The sequence below is a fragment of the Oryza glaberrima genome, chromosome 3 (assembly GCF_000147395.1).
Source record: "Oryza glaberrima chromosome 3, OglaRS2, whole genome shotgun sequence".
Taxonomy (NCBI): Eukaryota; Viridiplantae; Streptophyta; class Magnoliopsida; order Poales; family Poaceae; genus Oryza; species Oryza glaberrima.
The window spans coordinates 32,576,636-32,598,221 of record NC_068328.1 but is presented as its reverse complement, the minus strand read 5'-3'; the positions used below and the strand labels follow the sequence as shown (position 1 = coordinate 32,598,221).

Below are 21,586 nucleotides of genomic sequence, written 5' to 3'. Positions count from 1 at the left end.
CGGAGGAAGTAGTTTGTAGGTGCAAAAGCTTCTCGATTAGGCTACGAACTCCGGCAGGGAGCAGATGCTCAGTCAAATCCCTGTGCAGCCATGCATGTGGTGACCGTTTCACCCCCCTCCCGCCCTCCTGGTTGTGACCGGCAGCGTGCATGTCTGCCACGCAAATTTTGTGTGGTTGTATTTTATGTCCTCGAATGGACTGACGCTCCGTTGTGTTTTATCTGAAAATTCCCTCGTGTTTCACAGAAATACAACACGAAAAAGAGAAAATTCCGTTTCTAGCGGTAGCGGCTCAAGGGATGTAAGCGGGTTGACCCACGAACTTACTTATATGTTAAATAAAGGGTAATTTGTGGGTTTTCACGTATTAACTTGGCTTGCCACATTGTAGAGAAACAAGTGGATCTACCCATAAACTCATTTATATATCAAATTGGTATATAAGCGGGTTTGCGGATTGATCTGCTTGCATTCCTAGGTAGCGCTGTAAAACAGAAAAAACACATGATTTTTCTCGAAAAAGAACCCAATATATCCCCTCCCGAACTCTACCCGCCGTCTCCCACGGTCCCACCTCCTCCCAACAGCGCCCCACCCACGCCACGCATCGACGGCACGGAGAGGGTCCCTCTGACGTGAACTGCCCCATGACGTGGTCACTGACAGGTGGGCCCACGAGCGGTGGGGCCCACATATCAGTCACCACGTCCCTCTGACTTCACGTCTGAGGATCCCAATCCCTGGCGGCGTAGCCCTGTCTATGCCGTCGTCCGCCCTCCCTTCGCCGCCATCCGTCCTCCCCTAGACACGGCCTTACGTTCTCCCCCATCATTGCCGTGCGCCATCCCACTGCCATCACCTTCAACGACCGCCCTTTTCCCGCCGTCGCCGCCTCCCCCTTATCGTCATACCACCGGGCACCGCCCTCCTGGCTGGCGGATCCGGCCTCCGCCGTAGTCCCGTATGCCGCCGCCTACCCTCGCCATCGCCGTACGCCATACGCCATCCCCCCCACCGCCGTCATGCGCCATTTGGCGTCAGTCCCCCCTTCCCCCTTCTTTGTCCTCCCCTCAGCAGCGTCGGAACCGGCTCCGGTATCCTCCTCCCCTCGCAGTGGGGTGGCGTGGCCTACTCTTGAAGGAGGCTGGCGAGGGCCTTTTCGCCAGATCCGGCGGCCTCACCACTTGCTAGCACCAGATCAGGCGGTGGCGGCCGTCAAAAAGAGAGGGGACGCACTCCCCTACGCGCAGCCACTGGAGTTCGTCATCGAGGTCAGCGACAACGGCGCCGTCCTAGTTGGCGTTGCCAGCCGGTGAGTTAATCTGCTCCATCTCTCTCCCTTGCTGCTACTGCTGCAGCTTGGAAGAAGCGCGCGGGGCATTTCTTGCGTGCCGATCACCTACGACGTGAGGCTCCGGACGACTCTGGGGAAGGTGTCCATCATGAACGATGGCTCCATCGCCGGCGGCTTCGAGATCGGTCAGGGGCTATGGACAAAGGTGAAGCAGATGACCGCGTTCGCGCTGGGCCAGTTGTGCGATGATCTCGACAAGGTCCATGTCATCCTCATCCAGGCTGACACACTGAGCATGATCCATCAAGGAGAAGGCTGGTACCCTACCATGGAAATCCTTGATTGCCCAGGTGAGTATTAAGCCTTGTAAATGTCCTTTTTTTAAAAAAAAAATCCAATTCCTGTGAGATCTTCGTGGCTATAATTTCCTTCTTTCTATGTGATCAATCTGCTGCGTTTCCATTGATGGAACTGGGGAGTTCTGCTCCTCCGTTTCAAAACGAATCTTTTTTTTTTTCAACTGCAAGCATCAGTAGGCTGATCTTATTTTCTGAATGATCATCTTCTGGATGCATTGTAAATTTGTAATTTGTAATGGGAATTGATTTAATTTGCTCCACCCCGCTTTCAGGCAAGCATGGCGAGTGTGAAGCTGACGGAGCATACGTACTGGACCCCTGACCCGACGTTCCCTAGCTACTTGAACTATGGACCTGCGGTTAGTGAGGTACGCACTACAAATACCCTGATCCATATTAGTACTACAACAGAAGCTCTGAAAATGCATTTGCCAAACCAAATCTCAGAGCTTGACCTAAAGTTTACATATGAACATTGTAGGTGGAAGTGGATATGCTGACAGGAGCAACCACCATCCTAAGGAGCGACCTCATCTTAAAGACCTAATGCAGGCTCATCTTAAAGACCTAATGCAGAGTCCAAGATCTTGCATCTTATTGGGCGACGTGGTGCCATAGAAATCAGCAAAAGTCCCCTCCCAATATCTGCCATGTGTCCACTCCGAGGAGATGCTCCAATGTACTATATCTATGAATGCTCTAGGAAGAAAAATAAATAAATAAATTAGTTGGTCCATGAATTCTTTAGAAAAGTAAAGAAGTTACCTAAAGAAGATGAAGAGGTAATCTTTGTATACTCGGAAGGTGACTATTTACTATCCCATTCCCCTCCATGCATAGGGCAGTAAAAGAAGGAGAAGGTTACTATTCCTACTCTACACATAACAATCAATCCAGCTAGCTATCGATCTCTCCATTGCTCCATCGCTCGGTTAGATCTATCACCAGCACCAGCGCTATCGATCTCTCACCCAAATCCATCCGCCATCACCATCCACTTCCACCATCGGCGCTATCACTCGCCCAAATCCCTTGCCACTGCCGTCCGCTTCCACCACCGTTGCTAAGATCCACCGTCATTAACTCCACCTGCAGTTCACGCCTTCCACCATAGTGTCACCACGCCGGCGTTCGCGCCCACAATTGTTGCCGTCAAGTCCTGAACTTCCAGAAGGGCAAAGCAAGTAAGTTCACGTTTCTGTTCCTTTCTCAGGTAATAGCTAGTGAGAACTGTTCCATTTTCAATTCTCTATTTTGTTTACTCTAAAAAGGCATGTGAGTTGTCAAATACAAATATTCATAACAACTAAGTATGGATTCTTTAGATTATTAGTTTGAGCAAACAAGAGCTTAGATTGGCCTGATGCCTAAACTCCCCTCCATCAATATAGTTCTCTGAACTAAAGGAAATTTATATGCATAAATGCAATATTATATTGGAGTTACTAAAAATGTTTTAAACACAGAAATAAAATAAAGTTGGCTGCCAATTTCTGTAGATCGAGAGGCATATATCAATGAACTATCATGTGATCTATATATAATCATGTTCTATAAAATTGTAGTACCAGTATTTCCTTTTTGTGGAGCGTTAGGCAATTTTCATGTGAGTAGTTTGCTGTTAGTGTGAGCTCCTAATTTTACCAATATTAATAGTAGTCCTTCTAGCTATATGGTCTAATGTAAACTTCTATTTTCATGGAACAATTTAAATTTCTAGATGAATAGTATGATTCATAATTTTAAATGCACAACTTCCTATAGTTAATTTTTACTCTCTTTTTTTTTACCAAAGTAAATTAACATAGAAGAATTATTTATTGGTAAACAGGCAGGAGGGAAGACGTAGGGGGGAAATAGTATAAAGAAAAAAATCAAAACAAAAAAGCAAATTTAAGGAAGTTAAGTACCATTAATAAATAATACATAAAATTATTACTTCTAAATATACAAATGCATTTTCTAATCACCAATAATTATGTTATGTTGGGTGGGTTGCATATTTATAGAGATACACTACAATCAACTGAGATAAAATATACATCATTTGCAACGATGAAAATCAACTTAATTATAGAAATAGAAATCGACATCCCGATATCATATTATAACCCTTCTAGAAATCTAATGTTCCTGTGGAGTGATCTATGTGGGCATCAAGTTTTCTCTTATTTAAGTTGGCAATCGCTTATTTAATAGCATAAAGGGCATCATTTTCTTGAGTTTTCGCCAGTTGAGCTAGAAAAATAGCTATTGGTGATAGAGCTAAAACAACCATCATATTTAAACTAGGAGGGGGTAATGATGACTCGAGCTTCTTTTTCTATGATAGCAATACTGCCTCGAGGAGGAGGGCCTGGTATTGGGTGAGGCGGCCGATGGCATCGAATGAAAGCCGGAGAGGACAGGCGTGAGGAAGGAAGTAGAAGCCGATAGCAATGCGGGTGATGGTTGATCAGAACGAATGAGAAAGGCTGAGAAGGAATTGATCTGGATACTAAGGCCATCCCCAACCCTCCATGTCATCTAGTTTCCATAGCATTAAATACATTGACACATAAGCAAAAATCCTATGTGGCAAGAGAATTAATGATGAGAGAGGTAAAAAGATGAAGAAACCATTTCTCATGCAAGAAACCATTTCTACACAAGAACCAAGAATAAAATTAAGGGGATAGGTGGATAAAAGGAGAGAGAAGAGAGGTGATTAGATGATAATTTAATTTGAAGACACCATCCATTGAATACATAGTTTCGTGTCTATATGACATGACAAGTATGGAAACTACTAGATAATTTCTGGGTTGGGGATGGCCTAATAAATTAAAGCACAAAACTCTATATAATTGACCATTAAATTGTTGTGCAGGCTGTCCCATTGATATTTAATTCCTATTGGCTAGGCCATTATGCGGCAAAGCTGCATTTCTTTTCTAGTGTATGACTGTGGGCAGAGCTTCAATCCTGCCGTGGACTTGGGCCAGGTCAGTCAGTCAATCTACTAATTACCTTCAACATTATTCGAGGGGACGTTCCATTGTTTTATCACTTTATGCATGTCGCTAAAAAAACCATCATATTTTCTCAAAAAAGTTGACAAGATAGAATAATATATGATATATTACTATACAAATATGCACGTTCAAATTCAATCAATACAAATAGAAACAAAAATAACAAATTTGACGTGAATATTATGTAATATCTGCAATAAAATTTGTTATTTTTATTTTTTATTTGTATAAGTCTATTTTGAGCCTGCATGTTTTGTAGAAAATGACATTCCTCATATTGATATATTATGTTAATTAATTTAATTTTTATGATAATTTGAATAACATACAAAAAAAAAGGGGGATTTTCCCCAATGTTGCATATCATTGCAAGAATGAGATGTAAATACTAAACATGTAAACTGAATGTTGTTGATCTTGGTTAGGTGGAATTAAGGCGCGTTCGTGCAAGGGATCGGCTTCTTCACGAATGAGGAGTACGCGACCAACTCCGATGGGCTGGTCATCCACGACGGCACGTGGCGTGGACACCATCCTCAAGCAGTTCAACGTCGAGCTCATCAACAGCGCCCGCGATCACAAGCGCGTCCTATCTTCCAAAGGTGAAATCATCGTCTTCTTCCTTCGATCCTTTTTTTTTTCCTCAAACGCATGAACACCGAAATCGTAAAGGAACTCGAAATATCATATCCTTTTGTTCTCAAACGCATGAGCATTGAAATCGTAAAGGAACTCGAAATCTGAAACTGTTTTTGCGGTCCATCATGGCATGCAGCGTCCGGTGAGCCGCCGCCGCTGCTGGCGTCGTCGGTGCACTGCGCGATGAGGGAGGCGATCAGGGCGGCGCGGAAGGAGTTCGCCGGTGCCAGCGGCTCGGCGCTGACTTTCCAGATGGACGTATCTCTGCGGCCTCGACGTTGTCGAGTGGTACCCAGGGTGGCCAATTTGATCGGGTCTCACCGAAATACCGAAATTTCGAAAATTTGGTCCGATATTTTAAACAGAATTTAGTTGAATTTAAACAAATATTATCAGAATTCATGAAAAATATTAAAAAGTTGAAAAATTTCAGCGAAGTAATAGTATCAGAGGGACCGAAATTCCAACCCTGCTGGTACCTCGAGAGCTTTGCTGCCAAAGCCTATAAATAGATGAATAAGGTGGGCATTCGGTCTAACCGAAAATTTCGGTCTCGGTCTTCGGTCTTTCGGTCTTTTCGGTCTTTGAAAAGTGAAGACCGAATTTCAGTGAAAAAATGTTAGGACCGACAAATTCGGTCTCGGTCTTTTCGGTCTCAGTCTCGGTCCTGACCGAATTCAACAACATTTCCATATATGCAAAGAAATAATGGAAATTTTTAACACAAAAATCACAAAAAAAAATTCGTAAGCACTTATGAGTAAAGACTTTTATTATGTTGCATGCCTAGAAGAAGTAGGGATGTGAAAGTTAGAGTTTAATTCTATTAAACATAGTGGATTGTAGGTTGTATTTAGACATTTTTTGATAATTCGGTCTTTTTGTCTATTTGGTTACCCGAGAAGACTAACCGAATTGACCGAACAAAATTTGGTCTTTCACTATCTAGGACCGAATTGATGACTGACTCATCACATCCTGGGGTTGAAGAAGGTCCCAAGGGTTCGGTTGTTTGAATTTCTCGGTCTCGGTCTTTTTAGTTCGGTCTTTCGGTTCGGTCTTTTTCTCCCACCTTCATTGGCTTGGCTTGTTACATTAACACCAAAAATAATCTGACTGCAAACAAGCTGGCTCGTTTGTTGGTGTGATATGCAAACAAGATGGCAGGCCTGTTGGGCTTTCGGACGCTACACTGGACATCACCGGCGCCGACGTATACAGCCTCAATCTTTCCTCTTTACTTATCAGCTAATTTAAATTTAAAACTTAAGTTTAAAGCATAATTTTTAAAGTTAATTTGGGTTTTTATCTTACTCTATTTTTCAGCATTTACTTTTAAATCACTAAAAACACAAATATATATAAAAATACTTATAAATTATTTTTAAATCACAAGTGTTATGGCTTATGTAACCTGTTGCAAGCGAAACTATTATATACTACTCACCGTTACAAAATATAATGTATTTTAAGTAAGTGTGATATATTTTAGTACCACGAATTTGGATAAAAATCCAACAATATACTAACAAGATTTGGCATCAACCTCTTGCCAACCATGGCAGCTAAAGCTAGCAAGCATAGCTCCTGGAGGTTGGTACTAGGAATTTTGACGTCAACATATTACTCCTTCTATCTTAAAATAAGTGCACTTCTTTAATTTAAATTTAAACTAAATAAGGACACTTATTTTGATATGAAGGTGGTACTATATATGTCGGTCCAAATCTAAAATAGTGAAAGCCAAATGATTTTAAAACACCTCATTGGTCTACGTAGGGAACAAAATATAAACCATCAGATTGAGAAAAGGACAAAATAAGAAAAACAAATGTAAGCCATCCAATCAAAGAGGTACTACTTAAAAAAAACAAACAATAGAGAAAGACCTAATATAAAATAAATAGAAAAAGTGAGGTTTAAAATCCAGGCCGGCTAGCTCACCACCCTGTGAAACTAGCCAAAAGACCACTAGCTGTTTCTCGCTACTAGAAAACCAGGTCAATAGATGGTGGAGAACATTATGGATATTTCGCGCTTGATGCTTCTGGTGAAATGGTTATGGATGGTGAATAGGTAGCTAAGGTAGAAGAGATGAAGCACAAGAAGAAGACTCCAAGCTTTTCAAAGTCACCAGTTGAACATGATATTAATAGTGGTTTTAGTTGACGTACTTATATACAAAGCAAATAAAATCATATCTTATCTTACTAACTACTTCCACCGTCTCAAAAAAAAATACATGGTGACGATTTGACACCACCAATAACAATAAATCTGGACATGAGGTTGTTCAAATTTATTGTCCTAGGTGGTGTCAAATCACCAACTGATTTTTTTAAGTATGGAGGGAGTAACTCCTAAAGCTTACCATAAAGTGTGTCACATCATCATCCACAAGCAGTCGTTATCTAGAGTATTTTACATCATCACCTACTAATAATTATTATCTAGAGTATTTTAAATATCATGCAAACATTACATATCTTTACAATTTTATTGTATTTTTAGTGGTTGTTTAGATTGGTGCCATTAATTTCAAATATATGTATCTATTTAGTTCTTTTACCAAACTCTGATAAATATATAAGAAATCATGCTAAAACTTGACAATATTGTTAAATTGCCAAAATTTAGTATGCAACGCCTCACGAACGTACGCGCGCAATGCCGCAATTACCGAGGGCTGCTAGCCCACGGGATACCGTGAAAAACTGAAGTCACGGGACAATTTTAATGTGTGATTAATTAGCGTACACCATACTGTAGGTACCATATATCAGGTACCGGGTACTAGGTATCACAGGTACTAGGTGTCAGGTATCACAAGTATTGGGTACCAAGTGTCACAGGTATCAGGTACTAGGTATCACAAGTACTAGGTGCCAAGTATCACAAGTATTGGGTACCAGGTGCCACAGGTATCAGGTATCAGGTATCACAAGTATTGGGTACCAGGTGTCACAGGTACTAGGTACCATGCAGCTGGTACCAAACTGGTATCACCTATATCAGCATGGCGGCGGAGAACACGAACACCAGCACCGCCCACAGCATGGCGCTCCCCATTCCGCCCGCGCGACCACCTCCTCTTGCCACCGTGGCTAGGCCTCATCCACCCCAAGACGCTGTACAGGCGCGTGATGGCGTACGCCGTACAGACCCCAAGACCCCTGGTACTTGGTACCAAACTTGATACCTAGGTATCAGTCGTGACGTACTTTGCACATAACACTGACAAGAAAAGGATGGCGACGTCGATGAAGAGCGTCGCCTTGCTCTCCTCCTTCCTCACCGCTTCTCGAGGAGCAGCCGGGATGGGTAGCTGTCGAGCATGAGCTGGTCGACGGAGAACACCTACCACTCCTTCTCAACTGCTGGAGACGACAAGCCGGCCACCTTGCTATCGTCGAGGGAGCGGTAGCCGAGGAGGGAGGGCAAGGTCGACGGCCATCGGAGGAACACGCAGCTGTCGGCCATCTTGCCGCCGGGAACTTCTCTCTTGAGCTTCTCTTGCAGCGATGCACGGCTGGAATGGCGGGTGTTGGCCTGCCCAAACGCGAAGGCGTTGACCAAAGCTTTGGATAGAGAAGAGAAAAGGAATGGATAAGAACTAAAACGTTATCCAGTCGTTTAATTTATCCCGTGACCGCCCGCACAGCCACGGGACACCGTACGATGGATTTTCTGCAATTACCACTACGCGCGTATGTACACGTCGACCGGCAGGGACGGCACGGGATGCAGCCAAGGAGGCGCGCCTGGATCCATGCCCGAATGCCGCATTTGCTGGGACCTGGCCTGGATGGGTTGCCGGTTTTGATGTACAGTGTGTATACAGTATGGTCTGCTGGATGATGACTGTATGCCTGAATTTCGAGGAACCATCGCCTTCCCTCGTTTTGTAGCCAGGAATTTCTTCCAATTTCACGGCGAAAAATCGTCATCTACAGTGTCTGATCCGATCGACCTATCGTGGATCATGGATGCGAAAGAGCATGTAGTAGGTGCGATGATTTGAATAGCACATCAAGGTTATGAGTTCAACTCTTTATATAAGCGAATTTACAGATTGTATTGTTTAAGGGGCTAAGTTCCTGATTTAAAAGGTTGCATATATCCGGTTGGATGTAGAAGCCAGGTAAAAATATCTTTCTCTGCCTCTGATATCATATTTTTTTTATATTTTGGATAATAGCACGGTATCCGAAATATATATTTGACTATATTTTTCTATTTTAATATATACAATAAATAGATAAACTTTTATTTTTATATATAGTATTTGTAAGAAAAATTTATATATATTGTTGTAATGCCTTTAAGCTAAATATCATTAAAGTTGTAAAAGTTTAATTCTAACTTTACTCAACACGTTAAGAAATACGGGAATGCTAGGGGATGGGATACCGTCCCCCAACGAGATAGCTCCTCCTTCATAACGCGATTCTTATCCACACATGCACCAGGCCTGCTCACCCGCCGCCGTCACCGTCCCCCGCCGCTGCCGCGCCCGTCCCCCGTCGCCTCCGCCGCCGTCGCCGCCGCCACACCCGTCCCCCATCGACGACGCCGCACCCATCCCCCACCGCCGCCGCCGCGCCCGTCCCCCGCTACCGCCGCCGTCGCCACACCCGTCCGTTGCCGCGGCCATCGCCGTCCTCGTCTACAAGGGACGGCTGCAGGGGGCCGACCGCGCGTGTCGGGGTGCTCCTCCCCCAACAGGATGCTCAGCTATATCTAGTAGGAATCACTTGATATCTGGTAGGTATCATCTGATACCTCGCAACTATCACACGATACATGGTAAAAATCGTCTGATACCTGACAAGTATCACATGAGTATCATGCGATACGTGGTAGAAATCGTCTGATACATGACAGGTATCACATGATACCTCGTGAGTATCACGCGATATGTGGTTGAAATCGTCTGATACCTGACATGTTTCACATGATACCTCACGAGCATCACACGATACGTGATAGAAATCGCATGATACCTAATAAGCATCACATGATATTTATAAGTATCACCTGAAACATGTGTAGAATCGTCTGATACCTGATAGGTATCACACCTGATAGCTACTCGGGATCATTTGGTTTGATAACAGGATTCCGTTGTATAGCTGCACCCTAAAAAAATATGGAACCAAAGTACCGGCAGGGGCGGGACCCGGGGGCGGCATGGGATGCAGCCAATTAGCAGCCATCGATCCATGCCTCGATGCCGCATTCGCTGGAACCCTGGATGGGTTGCCGGTTTCATGTATAGTGTGTATACTGTATGGTCATGCTGAATGATGACTGTATGTCTGGATTTCGAGGAACCATCGCCTTCCCTCGTTTTGTAGCCATAAATATCTCCCAAATTTCACGGCAAAAAATCGTCATCTACAGTGTATGGTCTGATCGATCTCTCCATCATGGATACCTTTACTCATTTGAAGAAGAGTTGGGGGATGTTTAAACGATGGTTCATTTCTCGTCATTGAGCAGCTTAATTAGTTAAGCTATTAGCAGCTAGCCATCACCATGAGCATACTTAGGTCCAAGGGCGAATCAAGCGTGAGTTGCTGAGGGGACTCGAGTCCTCTTTACCTCGCTGGATTACCATTGATAGAATTGGAGATGAAAGGAGAAAAACAGGGAGAAAATAAAGAGTAGAAAGACTGAAGAAGAAATAAGAAGATGTGTCCTCTCTTAAATCTTATTCTGTATCCGCCCCTGCTTAGGTCCAAATACACGTCGTCCAAGAAGGACGCATGAGGTCAAATCACTAACTATGCACGTCTGATCAGATGACATGCACCCTCCAAGTACTGTACTGTGTTTCTCCCCCTGGAACTTTTTCGCCAGATTACGCGCTACATATTCAGCTATTCATATGCAGTGTGAAGCTGCGAGAGCTAATCGTCAGACACGAGATCACGAGAGGGAGGGGGGGAGAGAGAGAGAGAGAGAGAGACTCTACGCGCGTATCTAGCCTGCAGCGTCATTGCAACAAATGCATGGCAGCTGATCATCACATATCATCAGAGATCGTGACACGAAACAGTACATATTGCTAGCTGATCACACGGCCGGCCACTTGCACACTGCACTGAATGTACATGTCTGAATAATCGCAAGTTGCATTGGCGCAACTCGATCGATCGATCCATTATTGTATCGCGCAGCATTGCCAGCAATGTAACCACCTACTCCCTTCAGCCTAAAATTTAAACATTTTTAGCTATGAATCGACAACAAGTAGCTACTAGCAATCAATATATCGCTCGCGCGAAACTCCCCAGAATCACGGGACGATCTCGCACTCGATCGCCCGCCTCTCTCAGACTAGTAGCAGAGAAGGAAAAGATGTTTAAACCCCGACAAAACTCAACAATATCGAGTATCAGGGGTGGATCTATCCAGACAGAAAATTCACGGGGTCACTCATATTGCACCATGGAGTCACTCTGTTCTTATTTATATATGGTGAATAACATGATTTACCATGGGATTTAGGAAACTTCACCGGGGTCATTACTCATTAAACCCCGAGTAATTACACAGTAGCTCTACCCCTGTCGAGTATTCTTTATAGAAATTGCATAATAGTTCTTTTCAACAGCTAAAATTTAATGGAACTTTTGATGACGAGTCTGGACAGCCATATATGTGGTAGTCGGGTGGTGGCTCCGCCATTGGCAGCTGAGACAGGACAACGGGAACGACCACCACATTTTTTTTAAAGGAACACAGTATGCTCACAACGTGAGCACACTTATCTATATGAGTACCTTCGGAAGACTGGGCCGATATGTCTTGAGATTGACGAAGTCACCACAGGCGTCTTGCTGTCGACTGATACGCCACCTACCACTGAAAGAATAATTAGCCGTAAATACGAGCACCCTATGGCCCTCTTCTAACAATTTTTTTCACATATAATTATCTAATTAATCTAAATATAGTATATTTAGCCCTCTCTAGTCTCCACCATACTCTTAGGTCTCTCATACAGTCATACTTAAATCCTGGTTCCACGGTTTACATATGGCAATGCCGTCTCCTGAACATGCATCCATTCCATCGTCGTCTTCATCAGAAAAAGAAGAAGAGTAGGCGTAGTTCGTGAGATTAACGAGATGGATCGGAGTCAGCTTAGATGTTGGTGACGTGACAGCGATGGAGCACACGGTGCATGCGAGATAGACGTACGACGCGATGGAGGGGCGGTGGCGTGCGTGCTCGATCGCACGGCTCGATCGCTGTCGAGAGGGGACACACACCAACCCAACACCAAAAGCATGTTTGGTTCGCACCTCCCCCTCCGGTTTACGATCTGGGATAGACAGATCACCTGGTTGGGTTTGTTGGTTGCTTGTCACGGCAACCGTGCAACACGATAACTGCGGGACCATCCTCCTCACCTAGCTTCGTCTACTAGCTACTCCCTCCGTTTTAATATAATTTGATTTTTTTTCCCTATTAACTCTCATCAAATTTATAGATAAAATTAGAAACATATAAAATATTAAATTAGTTTTATTTAATCTAACATTAAATGTATTTTGATAATATGTCTGTTTTGTATTGAAAATATTACTATATTTTTATAAAAAGTTTGATTAAAAAGATAAACAATTTATAATATGAAGCGAGGGAGTGTGTTTTTCTTTTTTTTTTTTTGCCTTTTCAGTGATAATTAAGACATATGAATGCCATATTTTCCGTTTGCCATATGCATGCAAAAAAGTTTCGTGGGCGATTGGGTTGCGTGTGCATGTCTGGCCCGGATCCGTTTTGCGCTTAGCTGGATACCATGCTTTGCATTGCATATTTGCATGCACACGTATGCGTATCACCTTTGACGATCCGACACGGTTCACATGAAAGTTTGGGTTAATAAACTCACTCATCTGGATTTGAACCACACCAAACTCTCTCGGCAAAAAGGTGCTACAAAATTTACCAATCCCCTCGATCCTTAAAAAAAAACTAACTTCGGACTATATCCATCTATAAAAATCAATTCCCAATAATATAATCAAAAGAATATTCAGATAAGTAACTCTCGACAATAAGGTGGTCGTGATAACTTCTTCACCGTCTGACCAATCGGCTCGGACACCAGACCGCTTGTGCCTGCCCATTCTGTCTTGCCCTAAATGGAATGGCTCTCTTATCTTAGTTATGCTGTGCCCCGACCCGAGTCCCCACGTCCGCTTTTATCCGCCCGCAACCCGGCTAACACAACATTAGGGCCGTCCCCCCATTCCATGCTGACACAATCTCAAAATATACTGATCCAATCTTACAGATATGCTCGTAGAGGTAGAATGTACGTGCATGTATTTACAGGGATGAGTGTGTACGTGTTGTGAGCGTCTACGTTTGTACTTTATTTCTTTAAAAAATAATATCTGCTCTCTACAACTTAGTTCTAATAATAATGATTTAAACATTATGTATCTCCAAATTTATCGGGAGAATTGGGTTTTTGAGGGAGTAGGGATGTATTATCGTCTTGGAAACCGGCGTAGAAATGCGAGAATGAGTATGACGTATGCAGGGCAATGACAGGTGCCTATCCGTTCCAGCTACGCATGCACACCGGAGCGCGTGACGTGGCCCCATGCAACCAAAACCAGACTGCCCGCGTCGCGACGACACGTGTGAGCCCCACACCGTGGCACCCCCGCCAGCACGCGTGCCCCCCCCCACACACCGACATGTGGGCCCCACCCGTCACCCCCACATGCGCTGCCCCCGACGTGCACGAACAGCGCCCCCGCCCCCGCCCCCGCCCACCGCGGGGAATCTATACCCGACCCGAGTAAGTACCCGACCTAGCCCATCGCGTCTGGCCCCACCTGTCTGCCCGATGGGGCCCACCCAACCATGCGTCCTCCCTGTCTCCCGGGCCCACCTGGCATACTCACATGCTAGGGCACGCACGCAACAACTAACTAACCGCTCTATATAACGCGACGCGCAACCAAAGCAGCACGAGACGACGAGGTCAGTGTCGCAGCGACGAACGCCGACGAGCTAGCTCTCTCTCTCGATCGATGGCCATGGCGGCGGAGAGCATCGACGCGGAGCTGCGCCTCGGGCTGCCCGGCAGCGGCGGCGGTGACGGTGCGGCGGCGAAGAAGCGGCGGTCGGCGTCGTCGACGGTGAAGAGCGAGGCCTCCGGCACGGCCTGCTGCGGCTGCGCCGGCGCCCGGGACGTCGACGACGGCGCCTCGCCGGCGTCCAAGTAAGTTCTAGCTCTAGCTCTCTCTCTCGCCATGTGTGCCAGCTCGATTTGCAGCCAATCTTACAATTTCTTGTGTGGGTGAGCAGAGTGCAGGTGGTGGGGTGGCCGCCGGTGGGGTCGTACAGGAGGAGCACGTTCCAGTCGTCGTCGTCGTCGACGGCGGCGGCGGCGAAGGGGAAGGGCGGCGGCGAGACGGATCAAGGGAGGCAGAATAAGGGAGGAGGGCTGTACGTGAAGGTGAGCATGGACGGGGCGCCATACCTCCGCAAGGTCGACCTCCGGATGTACGGCGGCTACAGGGAGCTCAGGGACGCTCTCGACGCGCTCTTCGGCTGCTTCTCCGCCGACGCCTCCGCCTCCGCTGCCCACTTCGCCGTCGCCTATGAGGACAAGGACGGCGACCTCATGCTCGCCGGCGACGTGCCCTGGGAGTAAGCACCATACACACACATGTTAATTATCCATCCATGGAAAATCTTCTGTGTTTATTTGTCTCTAATTTGAATCTTTTTGTGCTTTTGCAGCATGTTCATCTCTTCTTGCAAGAAGCTATGGATAATGCGAGGATCTGAGGCGAGATGATATATATCGAAATCGAAAGGCGTCGAGCTGAAGAAAAAATTTTCGCCGATGCATGCATGGAGTAGACATCTCACATAAAAAAGGCTTCATGCATGAGAGAGATGAGATCTATCCGTGGACATCGTCATGCATGGCGATCGGACGGCTGGCCAAGAAGGACACTTACACGTGGATGCATCTTGTTTTTGTTCTACGTAGATGTGTAGATGAGATATCCAAGGATCTGAATTCTAAAAAAGTTCAGGATTCAGTTGGATCGGAGTTGGTGAGGAGGAGGATATGATCGATTGAGCAGAGCTGCAGTACTCCTATGTACAGAATAATCTAGCTGAGACTTTGGTTGTTGGAAATGGCAACTGCTAGTTCTGCAGATTTGTGTACACATGCCTTTTTTTTAAAGCTTTTTTTTTTCTAGCTTCTGTTGTGTCACTGAAGAAATCTGAGAGCTGAAGAAAGAGAAACTTGGAAGTTTGGTCATTTTAATTTCCTCCCAGCTGTTTGATTCCTTTTAATCTCTGTGTGATTTACTGATGCTGACCAGAGTCATAAAAAAACAAGAACAGTACGTTAACTGTCAAAAACGAGACCTTGTCACATCAAGAATTGTCTCCCAATCTTCTTTTCTTTTCTCTGAAACAAGACCAATCTTCTTTTCTCGTTGCTGTTCCTTTTTCATGTGTAGTATGCCTTTGAAGTTCACTATCGTATATGGAGTACAAGTGAAGAACGACAAGCACTTGAAGGCGCCAGATCTCAGCATACTACTCATTTATGTATTCTGCTTTAATTCTTGTAATCAATCACGCATCTACTGTCCATTAATCTCACAAATCTGGCAGTAATGGCCATGCAGTCTCTCTCACCATCTCAACAATACTGCAACTACTGCACCTGACGGTGCATCAGCCATCAGATTATTACCTGCTCACTGAGTAATCGCCTTCAGAGATGCTCCTACTATTAAATCTCAACTACTACACCTGCTAGGCAGGAAATTGTAGTACAAGGATAGTACATTCAATTTTCCAAAGAGAGAGATGCATATCCATCCATTCGATTTTCCCAAAGCTCCTGTTACGTTCCAGTCTTGCACAGGGTGTACGCTTGAAAAGAATAACAGAGACGTCACATAGTACCCATCAAGAGAGATCACAGCAGCAGAAGCATCCAAATGCACGGCAAAATCAAAAGAAAAACAGGCTACCTCTATCCCAAAATAACTTCATCTTTCATCGTTGGAATGCAAATTAATACAAAGTGAAAAACACCGAAGTACCTTCTATTAATAAGACAAATAGTATTAATGGATGTGTAGATAGGGGTATTGAAGAAATGAAACTCATCGATGCAATAGATAAAAAGAAAGAAGTAAAATTATTTTAGAACAAATGGTAAAGGTTAAAGATGAACTCATTTTAAGGTGGTGTGGGAAAACTACATGCATGGAATGACGACACATCATATGGATCATAGCATAGGATGCAGAGGCGAGTGAGCCACACTGATAACGATGGTACCTGGAACTTTACTGCAGCCCAGAATGTCACAAACTGTGCACAGCAGCACAGGTCATAACCGGGACCTACTGATACTGACCTACTACACCACACAGGCGATGCATGCATGCATGGCTGCAAGAGAAAACCTGGCCAAAATGCCGGCAAACGACAGAGATAATGTAGCTGCACTGTATAACATTGATACTAGTAGGTAAAAATACAGTGTGGCAACAGTCCAGTGAGAAGGGTCTCTCTAATTTTGCAAAGTGATGGGAGGGAGAATATGAAAATGTTGGTGCTACAGTGACTACAGACAACGTGCACTAGACCCACATGATAGATGCGGATCAGACAGTAGGGAGACAATTGAACATCCATATCACGCCTTACAGGTCATGTAATCCCAGACCTGGGAGCAGACAACGACAACCGCTCACAGCCTAGCAATGATAAAAGCATATGCATTTGCCTCCCGACAAGAATCAGTATGTACCGAAATTCTGAATTCATGGAGCTGTCCCTAAAACCACAATTACAGCTTTCAGGTACCCGTGAATTGATTGATGGTGGGTCATGAAAGAAAAAAAAAAAAAGGAAAAGCACAGCTTCATGGTAAAGACCAGCATGCATTCAGTTAATAATCGGAACTTTTTGGATGGTTACTGTAAAACAAATGAGTGATTGAGTGAAGAGCGATAGGAGATTCATTTTACATCGAGAGAGGGCGCACAAAATCAGCAACTTCCTCAGGGCACACATGTTGTCTCCATTCTTTTGATAGTAACCAGCCTTAGTACACACTTTGGTGCGGGAATAAAATCAGCTTCCACCTCACGCTCCAGAATATTCATGCCTGTTGAGATGGACAGGTAGCATGACAATTAATATCAGGGAAACAAGCTGATAGTGCATGCCATTTTTTTTTCTCAGGCAGACAATGTACAAAGCAAACCAACCAAGTTATCATTCCTAATGATATCATCAACAACTTTTGTTAAAAAAAATCAAGCATAACCAACTTACAGTTATACACACATTATGCAGCAAGATTTTCTTGCTCCCAATGAAATTCACCAACTTGTGGGAAAAAAAGTCAAAAGCATAGCCAACTTGGATTTATACATGCATCATGCGGAAATATTTTCCTCCCTATAGCCTTAAAAACAATATGCATGTTTCAATATTGTTACTGTTTGTATGATCTTCACTTGTGGTGGAACATACAATGTGCATATAAAATCCTTAAGGCATTTGTACAATCAGATAAAATTTCAGTAAAACTAAAATTCAGAGATAATGTATTTCACACAAAGCACGCATTTCACATAAGTGTCGTAATTGCAAATATAATGTATGCAGGTCATAGATAATGTCGATATAACTTGCATTTGAATGTTAAATCGCACAAGTTATTTTTGTCAAATACAGATATCACGAAAAAATAAATTTAATTAAGTTCATAGCATGGGTGCAAAGTTTATACCAGCTTCTTTTTCTTCCGATGTCTCCTTTTGCGACGTGGTTTATGAGCATCAGAATTTGAACTCAGGTTGCTGTTATGATCTCCAGGCTGATTTGCTGCTCTCCTATTTTTGAAAGTGCCACCACTTGTGCTATTTGAAGTATTGCTTGAGCTGGATAACACGTGTTTCACCCCTGGTCTAGTTCTATTTGGTGCTAATGAACGAGGTGGTGGCATAAGAACTCGAGCATCTCTCTGACGCTGAAAAGCAAAACAGACGGGATTAAATGTAGGGAAGAATACCAAAGCAACCTACTGGAAATTTGAAGAAGTTTGTAAATTGAAATACCAGTATAGAGAGAACAACCTGATTCTTTTCATCGCTTGACATGCCAGACGCTGCCTTACCTGAAGCACTGGAAGCTGGTTCTCTGCATTAAACTAACAAAATCAGGAAAGATGCCTTTTCTGCAGAATGTCTATGCAGTTTTAGACTAAGTACAACATTAACATAAGAGACTGAAAAGGACAAACTACAAGCCTATGATCCAGGTGCACAAAACAGCTATGATCTCAAAAGGTGCTATCTTTAACAAATAATCGAGTATTTCATGGATTACTTCCAGATTTTGCATTATCCAGAGATAATTTTTAGATAACCCTACAGTAACTAAACATAGACAAGCTTAGGAAAATTACTGTAAACAGTGAGTAGTCACCAATTCTAAAGCTATATTGCTATCTGAGCAGCAAAGCATAAATTTATTGGTTATATACATTTATCTGAGCAAATGGAATAATTGCAATATAGTAGCTTAACACATGATATATCAGATGGAACGTAACAAGGAAGATGCAACAAACATGAGGGAGCATCATACTTGGCACTTTTGTCAGTCCATTCATCATCAGCTTCTTCATCACTTGAACTCCCCGACATGAAGAAGTCGTCATCACTCACATCCACAGTATCATCATCGCTTGCTGTCTCTGTTAGGCGACGAGAAAAATAAAATTTAGTACTTCAGAGTAGATATGTAGCCAAACAGGCAGTACAATTTTCAAATGAAAAGCTAGAAGTGCATGAAGAATACAAATAGAACATAAGTAATCTAGTAAACGGTAATGTAAACACACACCTTCCAAGTCTTTTCCATTTTCTGCAGCAGCCATCAAATTTTCTTTTATCTGTTTACGCCACTTATTCCTCTTCTCTAACATATCTGGGGTATTCCCTCCAGAAAACAGTGAGACATATTTCTCATTCTTTGGGAAAAACTGCACGAGTAAAACAGCATAATTTTAGCTTGGAATTCAAGCAGGTTCAGATGGAACAATGATTTTTTATCCAATTTTGAAAAAAATAATGAACACCTATTTCAAGAGTCGTTTAAGAATGAGACTTGAGGATAGTCCACACAAAAACTGTACTACCTCCGTCCCAAAAAGAGTTCACTTTCTACACGAATCTGGACAACCACTTGTCTATATTCGAGTAGAAAAGTAAACTCTTTTTCGGATGAGGTAAGTAGTAAATTAATGCAAAGATACTGATTCAGCAAGGGGGATAAAGAGCAGTAAGCTTACCCTAACATACTCAAGATCTTCCTTTAATTTTGACAGTTTATTGCTGGCATCATCGGCATTTGAACGTTGCTGCTTCTCAAGGCGCCTGATCATCCTCTCAATCTTTCGCCTCTCTTCAAAGTTTTCAAATACCAATACAAACAAAATGATAAGTACATATGTTCAGTTAAAGGTCATCATACAGGAGCAAGAATGAAGCAAAATGTCCAGCAGACCAAAGAATTTTATCTTTCTATCTCTCAGCTGAACTGTTCGTTGAATAGCCAGTTGATTCTGAAGCTCTTGTTGCCGCTTCAATTCTTCCAGTTTCTTCTCTTGAGCTACCCTAATGTCATTAGGAAGGTCCTGACCAAATATACAATATTAGCATCTTAACAACAGGCCTGGGAAAAAAAAACAGAGTAATGCATGCATGTAACAATTGGCACTAAGGCATGTTAAGGGAAATGATACCGATTAGAATAGACCCCAACAAATGATCAACCCCAATACTTGGAGAAGTTCTAACTCTTAAGCATGCACGAATACTTAAAACTGGTAGCAGTGTTGCCACAGAAGATGGTTATAACCATTTGATACATTGCTTTTTTTAGGGGGAGAAGGGATTCCTGCAAGCCTACCCAAAAAACACACCATGCGTGCATTGTCAGTACCGTTGACATCAAGCACTGGTGCACAGACAAGCATAGTGTCCTCGAATAGAATTGAATTACAATGACCAAAACAGTAGGCTGTCTTCTTGCATACAGCCTTATAGGTGTTTTTAACTTGATTTTCAGTGGAATCCTGGAATCTTGTAAAGGGTACCCTTGGGTATAGTACATGCGAGCTTGGGCAGACATATATGCATGCAATGTGCTCTATGACCAGCATGCAAGGTGCTCTACATTCTACAATCAATTGTCCCTCAATCCCTACTTGTTTCCTACATTAAAGCTGCCAACCTACAAGTATGTTGTAACCAATCATCATCAACCCAACCTTTACCATCCTACTCTGAAATGAGCAAACACATCACTTCTATTAACATCATTCTGATTCATCTAGTTGTGGTTGCATACTTAACATCAGGCTCGTTTATCTTTTTTCCCCCTATAAGCAATGCCCCACGGGAGGGTTGCAATTCGTGAGGCGAATGACCATTCACGAAACTACTGCAATAACCCGAGCCAAGCTGCTCGGAACCTCAAAACAATCCATTCCATAATCCCCGCCGTAGCAAGTAGCAGAAGATACTAATCAAAGCAAAATTCAGTCAACGGAGACGAATTTATCGTTGTTCCCCACCACCACTCTACACACCGGAGCAGTAGATAGTAAGCTACTAACTAAATTACTAAACAAGTTAATCATGGGAGCAGAATTAGCAGCAGTAGCAGTAGCAGCAGCAGCAGAAGCGAGCGAGAGGCAGCGCTTTCCAACCCAAACCCGAACCCCAGGTAGGTTAAGTTACCTTGCGGAGCAGGCGCTCGGTGGAGCGGATCTGGTTCTTGAGGGAGACGGTCTTGGCGGCGGCGGCGCGCTTCCGCTTCCGTTCGGCGGCCGCCCCCGCGGACGACGCCGACGACGACTTGGGGCGGCGTACGGCGGCGGCGCGGCCGTGCGCCATGGCCTGAACCCTAGCGGGGAGACGAGACGAGAGGAGACGGTCTCAGTCGCTCGCCCTCGCGAGTTGCGTTGTGCGACCTGGTTGGGCTGGGCCGCGTGGGCGGGTGGGTCGTTTCGCGCGTTTCGGCTCTCAGGCAATTTGCTCCCCGTCCGCGTTCAACGCTCGGCCTAGGGCATCCTCAGTTTATTTAAGTTCATGGAGATGGTCTTTCACTAATAACATTATTATGCTACAAAATTTATGGTCTTTTCTTAATCTTAATCTTAAGGTGGGACACACTAAAAATAT

The 21,586-nt window shown here is 43.9% G+C and overlaps 3 protein-coding genes across 3 annotated transcripts; 2 read left to right on the top strand and 1 right to left on the bottom strand.

Annotated features, from left to right (window-relative positions):
• Positions 1-1,104: 1,104 nt before the first annotated feature.
• Positions 1,105-7,475, top strand: LOC127766444 (probable aldehyde oxidase 3). Its single transcript, XM_052291486.1, is given in 8 exon segments — positions 1,105-1,644; positions 1,926-2,021; positions 2,135-2,181; positions 4,586-4,645; positions 5,093-5,188; positions 5,190-5,269; positions 5,443-5,564; positions 7,383-7,475. Coding segments are annotated over 7 exon segments (588 nt in total). The 5' UTR covers positions 1,105-1,644; positions 1,926-1,931.
• A 6,842-nt stretch (positions 7,476-14,317) lies between these two features.
• On the top strand, positions 14,318-15,521 carry LOC127765803 (auxin-responsive protein IAA14). Its single transcript, XM_052290763.1, has 3 exons — positions 14,318-14,559; positions 14,646-14,990; positions 15,084-15,521. Exons 1-3 carry the CDS (start codon positions 14,369-14,371, stop codon positions 15,139-15,141), a joined length of 594 nt encoding a protein of 197 aa, XP_052146723.1. The 5' UTR covers positions 14,318-14,368; the 3' UTR covers positions 15,142-15,521.
• A 1,607-nt stretch (positions 15,522-17,128) lies between these two features.
• Positions 17,129-21,378, bottom strand: LOC127769035 (rRNA-processing protein efg1-like). The gene is made up of 8 exons (XM_052294731.1): positions 21,143-21,378; positions 19,905-20,034; positions 19,690-19,802; positions 19,242-19,380; positions 18,984-19,092; positions 18,470-18,533; positions 18,124-18,363; positions 17,129-17,493 (listed from the first exon to the last, which is right to left on the bottom strand). The coding sequence occupies exons 1-8, from the start codon at positions 21,296-21,298 to the stop codon at positions 17,488-17,490; spliced, it is 957 nt and encodes a 318-aa protein (XP_052150691.1). The 5' UTR covers positions 21,299-21,378; the 3' UTR covers positions 17,129-17,487.
• Between the last annotated feature and the right edge of the window lie 208 nt (positions 21,379-21,586).